Consider the following 7,272-nt stretch of genomic DNA (forward strand, 5'->3'; position numbering starts at 1 on the left):
GGGGAGCCCCAAGCGGGGCTTGATCCCACGACCCTGAGATCACAACCCAAGCTGAAATTAAGAGTCAGAGGCTCAACCAACCGAGCCAGGAAGGCGCCCCTAAAATTAACAGGGTATTAAAAAAAGAATCTACCTTTAATAACTGAGGGACCAAAGATCAGTGCCTGGCTATAATTTATTATTAACAGAACCTGAATGACACCAGGTCTTATACTAGTTTTAATATTCTCAAGCCCAATTCTCAAGCTTCAAGTGAGTGTAGTTTTTGGGCTCCAGTCGATTTTCCTATTTTTGACAGTTTTCCTACCTCACTCTGTTGGGAATAGTGGGAAAAGCAGTTATTTAAGTCTTCCCAAGGGTCTGGGCAAGCAGGTGATCAAAAGTGGTTAACAATAAAGGGGAAGAGGGGCGCCTGGGTGGCTCAGTTGGTTAAGCGACTGCCTTCGGCTCAGGTCATGATCCTGGAGTCCCGGGATCGAGTCCCGCATCGGGCTCCCTGCTCGGCGGGGAGTCTGCTTCTCCCTCTGACCCTCCTCCCTCTCATGCTCTCTGTCTCTCATTCTCTCTCTCAAATAAATAAATAAAATCTTAAAAAAAAAAAATAAAGGGGAAGAAAACGTAGAGTGGAAAAAGCCTCAAGTATCCACTCCTAGGTCTGGTATTAACTAGCACAAGAATGTAACTACCCGCAAACGGGTAAAACGGGAATTAAGATTTAACAATAGCTCCTAATCTGGCCACTTCACCAAAACAAAGGAAAAGCATTAACTTCTCGGAAGGCGGCAGCACCTGGGGGCCACGCTGTACGCTCAGCTGGGGGAAGAGTTACTAAAAAGAGGGTCCTTGCCCTTTGCTCTCCTTCAGGAACTCACCCTTGCTCTCGAAGGCGGGGGGCGCGGGGGAAAATAATGCAGCTACTTCACTCCCCAAAAGCGGGGACTCAGACCACAGCCCCCAGAACTAAACTGCCCACACTCCCGCCCTGACGCGGCCAGACTCCGCGCTGGGAGTGACGCAGTGGGCGGAAACACTGCGCATGCGGGGAGGACGTGCGCGCGGGCGACGGGGCGTACTGCGCACGCGCCCCTCTCTTGGGAGGTGCCCCCCCTTTTTTTCTCACGGCAGGTGAGAGGCGGCCTCCCTCTCCTGCCCTCTCGCCCCGCCCCCTGAGCGGCGCACCCGGGGGGCGTTGCCATGGCGACCCAGGGGCCACAGCGGGCTTGCGGCGGCACAACCCGCCGGGTCTCTGAGGACCTGGCGGCGGCGACAACAGTGGCAAGTCATGGAGCTTTCAAGAAACAACGTCGAGGAGACCAGGAAGCACACGGGCCTCGGGCGTTGCAGGCATTTCTTCTGGCTGGGCGTGGTCTTCGACACGGTGGGCGCGACCCTGCTGTTCACCGGGGTCTTCGCGCACCTGCTCTTCTACGACCTGCTGCTCTACCTGGGTTCCATCATCATCTTCTTCAGCCTGCTGTGGTGGGTCTTCTGGTACACCGGCAACATCGAACTGACTGCTGAAGAGTCCTTGAAGAGGCCCTTCTACGTGCCCTCCTCCACCATGGTGGGCGCGCTGAGCCACCGCCTCTCTCTCACCTTCTGCAACGTGTCCACCACCTTGACGCGGATCCGGCGGCGCTGCGGTCCCAGGACGTTCCTTCTTAGACCTGCTTCTCTGAGTATGACCGTCACGGCCCGGCTCGAAAACCAGCTGGAGAAGCAAGACCAGGGCAAAGACGGACCGACAGGTGCCCAGGAGAGCGGCGATGTGCAAAACCTGGGCAGCGAGGACCTGGGCCCCAAACCTGAAGCTGTCCGAAGTTCAGAGGGAGTTCGCTCCCCGGGCTCTGATGCTGGGTCTCGGGGCCCCGAGGCTGGGCTGCCAGGGCTTGTGAAAGGATCGTTTTTCACTCCAGACCAGCCTCGGCCCCCAGCCGTCCTCCCCTCCAGGAGCCTGCCTGTAATCCCCTCGGCCTCTACTCGCCAGCCTCTAGCCGTGCGTGTTTCCAGGAGCCAGCCGGCGGGCACTCTTGCCTCTGCAGGCCAGCCGGCTGCCTCCTTGGCTTCTGCCAGTCAGCCTGCGCTCAGTGTTGCCTCTGAGAGTCAGCCTGCTGTCCCCTTGTCCTCGTTGACTCAACCTACAGTCATCCTTGCCTGTCAGAGCCAGACTGCAGTGTCTGTGGCCCCTCAGAGCCAGCCCTTTGTGCCTGTGGCCTCTCAGGACCACTCCTTGGTTTCCGCGGCCTCTCAGGTCCATCCCCTGGTGCCATTGCCTGCACAGAGCAACCTCCAGGTCCTTTTGGCCTCTCAAAGCCACCCCCTGGTGTCTGTGGCCGCACAGAGCCAACTCCAAGTCCCACTAGCCTCACAGAACCAGCTGGAGAATCTTCCTCCTGCTTCTCAAACTCCATCTTCAGGTGCTCAGGCTTCCCAATTGGAGGCCCTGGCCACCCCTGTGTCTCTGATCCAGCTCCAATCGTCCCAGTCTTTTCAGACCCAACCTGTGGACCTGCGGGTCTCCCTTGCTGTCCATGACTTTCAGGCCTTCTATCACAGCCGACAGACCCTCCAGAGCATCTCTTTGGTCCAAGAGATTGCTCCCAGCCCGTCCGCGCCTGTCCAGGAGTTTCAGAGGAAGCCACTTGCACAGGCTTTTGAGACTCCGCCACCAGCGGGCCAGGAGCTAAGTCAGGAATTCCCTGCCACCGCGTCCCCACCCCATGAGTCCCAGGCTCCAGCTTCTCAGGCCCAGCGATCAGTGTCTCCTGAGAGCACACCCACCCCTGCCTCAGAGAAGACAAGTCGCCCTCCCTAGTACAGAACTGGACCCGTGCCATCGGAGTGGCCGCTCAGGCCTTTGCCAAGTAAGTGCCTTTGGCAGAATCTTCACCTGCAGTATTCCTTAATTGTTTCCGGTCTGTGTTCTGATCGTTTCCTCGATCTCTTCTGCTGGAAAAAATTGAGTGGAGGTGAAGTGGCCTGTTCCTTCCAGGATTAGATCTTTTACACTTTGTAGGTTTTTGAAACCTAGTGCGGTTAAGCTTTTACCTACTCAGTCAGAGAGTGAGATCGCTTTCTTTTATTTAGGCCTTGTAAGGGCAGGGTGGTAATTAAGACATTCCATGAGGAGCTGTGGGTGGAGTGGGGAAAGGGACTCTGCACTGTTTCTGAAACAAGAGGATTTTAGGTGGTACAGGGACACAGCATTAAACAGCAGTGAGCCCTTCAGTGGGAAAGTTTTCCCCTCTCAATTCTTTAGCGGTCTTTTTTGGTTCTATCAAGGAGAGCGTCCTTAGTGTGGAGTTAGTGATCTCCAACATTTTGGTAGGCAACGACCGCACCCAGCTAGGATTTAATACCATGTGTGTTCAAGTTATTTCAATGGATAACTTCTATTTATGCCAAGTAATACTGGTTTTTCTATTTAAAATAGTGATAGTTGCTTTTCAAAGTACATTTAAGTGAAAAAACACTTAAACAACTCAAAGGTAAAAAATTAAGTGTGTAGTGAAACTTGAATGATCCTGAAGTTTGGAAACCATTTGGCTATTAGTAAATCCCACAAGTTTTCTACTAAATCGCAAGAGCCTTTGTGCTCACCTGTTTAATGAACTCTGTGGTTGAGGCTAACTGAGGACCAATTCCACTTAACTCCCCAACCCCTTGTCAGTTAGAAAGGTAGAAAAGGTCATGTGAAGGTCACAATTGGTGAGCCTGCTTCTGAGTGGGTTAAGTGCTGTTATAAAGATATTCACTGCCGAGTATCCATTTCCTGGTCTTTCTCTTTAATCCTATTCCATAAATTACCTACTCTGGAGGGGGAGAATAGGGCAGAGCAATATTTGGAGGTTACGTTAATGCTCCTTTTTACAATGCTACCAACATATTATCCAAGAAGATTATTTCATATTGGTTGGTTTCATTTCCAGGGTGGGGTACAATTAATTGAATATTCGGTGGAAGTCAAACTCTTAATTTCCTTATAATTTTCTCCAGTTCTCCTTCAAGAGAATGTATATAGGTGTATACACACATATATTCTATAGGTAATCTATAGGGCAGAGCATTCTGGCTCTTTTGGTTTTGTACAGTTTGGACACTTGGATTTAAAATGAAATAAATTCAATGACTTATGTTTATTTCTATTAAAAAAAAACAAAAAAGGAAAACACTAACAAACCACAGTAATTACAGAAGGAAAAGATTTAGTATGACAGAGAGAGATCATTAATTTTTTCCCATTAGTCATATCCTTTCAGGTAATTTATATGGTTGAATTAAGTCTCAATTTAATTCTTGAAGGGGGCTTGAGCATTTAACTAACGGCCAGGAATATTGGTAAACACATATAAAGATGAAAGGATGCAGGCCTTGCCAGCAGAACGCTTTGTTATAGACTTTGTTCTTTAACTCAAAGGAACAACTCTAAAGAGAAGAAAATTTTAGGCAAGAAAGGAAAAGGGGTTTACCTAATAATTCTTAGTGGAAGAATTTTTTTTTTTTGACAGAGCCATGCAGTACCCTTCAAATAATTATTTCACTGACCAGACATTTACTGAATTTCTAGTAAGGGCTAGGTATTAATTACATGAGGCACTGGGGATTCAGAGTTAAGATGCCTTTGTTCTCCATATGCTCACTGTTTATCAAGGGCGACAGGTATAGAAATAACTAACACAGGGGCGCCTGGGTGGCTCAGTCAATTGAAGGTCAGACTCTTGATTTCGGCTCAGGTCATGATCTCAGGGTTGTGAGATCGAGCCCTGCATCGGCATCAGGCTCTGAGCTGGGTGTGGAGGCTGCTTAGGATTCTTTCTCTTTCTCCCTCTTACCCAACCCCCCCCTTTAAAAAAAATAAATAATAAAAATTGAAAAAAAAGAAAAGAAATAACTAATGCAGTGTGCTATAACAGAAGTCTAGTCCAAGTCTTTCAGAATACAGGTGTGCGCTACATGAGGATTTTTGAGTTTGATCCCGAAGTAAGCGTTCATTGGGTGAGGGAGATGGGAAGAACATTCCATGCAAAGGGAAAAGCATCAGCAAAAAGGGAGAGGCATAATTAATAGTCCATGACTTGCTGGGGACATATCTGGGAAAGGATAATCTGATGCTATAGATGTGGGTGCTTGGGACTCAGTTTGAGGTGGGGGGGGAAGCTTTGAAGGCTTGTGAAGGCTAAAGTGTACCTGTGGTCTCTGTTGTAAGGAAATGGCAATAGGCCAATAATTAGATAATAATTGCTAAGATCTCTCCCAGTTAGTTCTGAGCTGAAAGTGGACCTCTTAGATATTAGCAGCAGTTTCTAACCCAAGTGGGGGCTCCATGGGCATTTATCTTGGAAGACACTTTCAGGTGTTTATTTACTTGTACATAACTTTTTTTTTTTTTTTTTTGCTACAAAGATGAAATCAGGTAGAATGAATAGCAAATGTTATGATACATTTCTCTATATTGACCATAAGATACATACTTACCTAAAAGAAGAATTGACACATTTTTTCTACGAAGGCCCGGATAGTAAGTATTTTAGGCTCTGTGGGCCAAGAAGCAAAATCAAGGATATTATGTGGCTGTTTATATAAGAAGAGAGAAAGCTGCCCCCAGTTTGCCTGGGTATGCGGTATAGTTACTTTGATTCCAGATACATCATCTGGAGACATTCACCTAAGAGCAGCTGGCCTGAGACCGAGGGTCAGGGGTGTGGCCCGGCCTGTCAGGCCTACAGCCAACCCGATGTTTCTCTCTGCCCCAGTGACACCCAGACCTAAGGGTGCAATTCTCTGCTCTCAGAGAACCTGGCTCTGCCATCTCGGTCCGCTGGTCTGAGGACAGGTGATTTCCAGAGTCTCTGACTCCCAGATTGAGATTCCACTGGGTGGTGCCTGGCATTTGCCAGTAGTGGAGTCTAGAATGTGTAGGTGGTGGCGTTCAGGCCCTGAGCAGACCACTGGCCAGACAGGCAGGCATTGGGAGCTCTGGGGTGAGCAGGGGTAGAAGTGGATGCCCAGGTCGGTCTTTGAAGCTCACAGTGCTAGGCCGCAGCAACACAAAAACGCAGAGTGCGGAGGGGTGCTCCTGGTATCTGGTGGGTAGAGGCCAGAGGGGCCGCACACATCACTCAGTGCACTGGCCAGGCCCTCACAACACAGACTCATCCCACACAAGGAACCCTGATCCAGAATAATTAAAAAAAAAAATTGCTCCATAGATCATGAGGTATTTAAGGAAAAAATCTTTTTATCCTCAGAGGACTTGTTAGCTCTTAAATAGTCATGGTATCTTCTAGACCAGGAAGATTTTATTCACCTTTGTTTTATTTATCTTTATATTCCCATTTTGAATCAACACAGACGTGGGGGCATCTATTAATAACATATAGGTAACATTTATTGGGTGTTTATAACATGCTGCACACTGTACTAAGTAATTTACAGACATTGTCTGGTTTCTCGTAACAATCGGGTAGGCACCATTATTATGTCCACTTCAAGGAGGGTAGACTTGACAGTGATTGAAAGGTTAAGGCATTTCCTCAATGTCAAACAAATAGCGGAGCTGGAATTAATGTACAGTTGATGTATAATTTGTTACAAGGTGGAGATTATAAGCTTTCCTTCCAAGTTAAAGTTATTAATGAGCCTTTTTTTGGTAAGCCTGTCAATTGTCACTTAAGCTGCAATACTCCCGGATCAGTCTATGGGTGACTTTTCTGTTGAAAGCTTTACTCCCAGGGGCACCTGGGTGGCTCAGTCAGTTGAGCGTCTGCCTTCGGCTCGGGTCATGATCTCGGGGTCCTGGGATCGAGGCCTGGGTCGTGCTTGCTGCTCCGAGAGGAGCCTGCTTCTCCCTCTCCCTCTCCCCCTCGCCCTGCCTGTGCGCGTGTACTCTCACGTACTTTCTCTCCTGAATAAATAAATAAGATCTTTTAAAAAAAAATGAAAGCTTTACTCACAGAAGGAGAATGAAAATCAAGAATTGTTCCACTCTGTTTATAAATACCATCTGAAATAAAAATTGCTTTTTTTCTTTCCAGAATCACCAAAGTTTCTACAGATTTAAGTGCCAACTTTATAAAAGCACAAATACTTACCTTAACCTCGTTTTGGAAACTTCCGTGTGAGTCCTGACCTATCTCAGACCAGCAGGCCTGCTACATGGCCTCTGCCAAGTATGTGTGTGTCAGTGTTGGGGGAGACTTTTCCAGCTTCAGATCATAAAGTTCTTTATTGCCAGAATTTTAAGCCATAATAAACTATGCTACTCCAAATGAA

At 48.0% G+C, this 7,272-nt stretch overlaps 1 protein-coding gene across 1 annotated transcript; it reads left to right on the forward strand.

Moving 5' to 3' along the window:
• Nucleotides 1-223: 223 nt before the first annotated feature.
• LOC123844480 (fibrous sheath CABYR-binding protein-like) lies at nucleotides 224-7,272 on the forward strand. The gene is made up of 2 exons (XM_045875017.3): nucleotides 224-2,864; nucleotides 7,035-7,272. The coding sequence occupies exon 1, from the start codon at nucleotides 1,283-1,285 to the stop codon at nucleotides 2,813-2,815; it is 1,533 nt and encodes a 510-aa protein (XP_045730973.1). The 5' UTR covers nucleotides 224-1,282; the 3' UTR covers nucleotides 2,816-2,864; nucleotides 7,035-7,272.

The sequence above is a fragment of the Mirounga angustirostris genome, unplaced genomic scaffold, assembly GCF_029215605.1.
Source record: "Mirounga angustirostris isolate CCGP_5_RB_7025 unplaced genomic scaffold, mMirAng1.0.hap1 SCAF_5, whole genome shotgun sequence".
NCBI classification, from domain to species: Eukaryota; Metazoa; Chordata; class Mammalia; order Carnivora; family Phocidae; genus Mirounga; species Mirounga angustirostris.

Coding starts and splice junctions, on each gene's coding strand:
- LOC123844480 (XM_045875017.3), top strand. CDS start 1,283: ATGGAGCTTTCAAGAAACAACGTCGAGGAGACCAGGAAGCACACGGGC.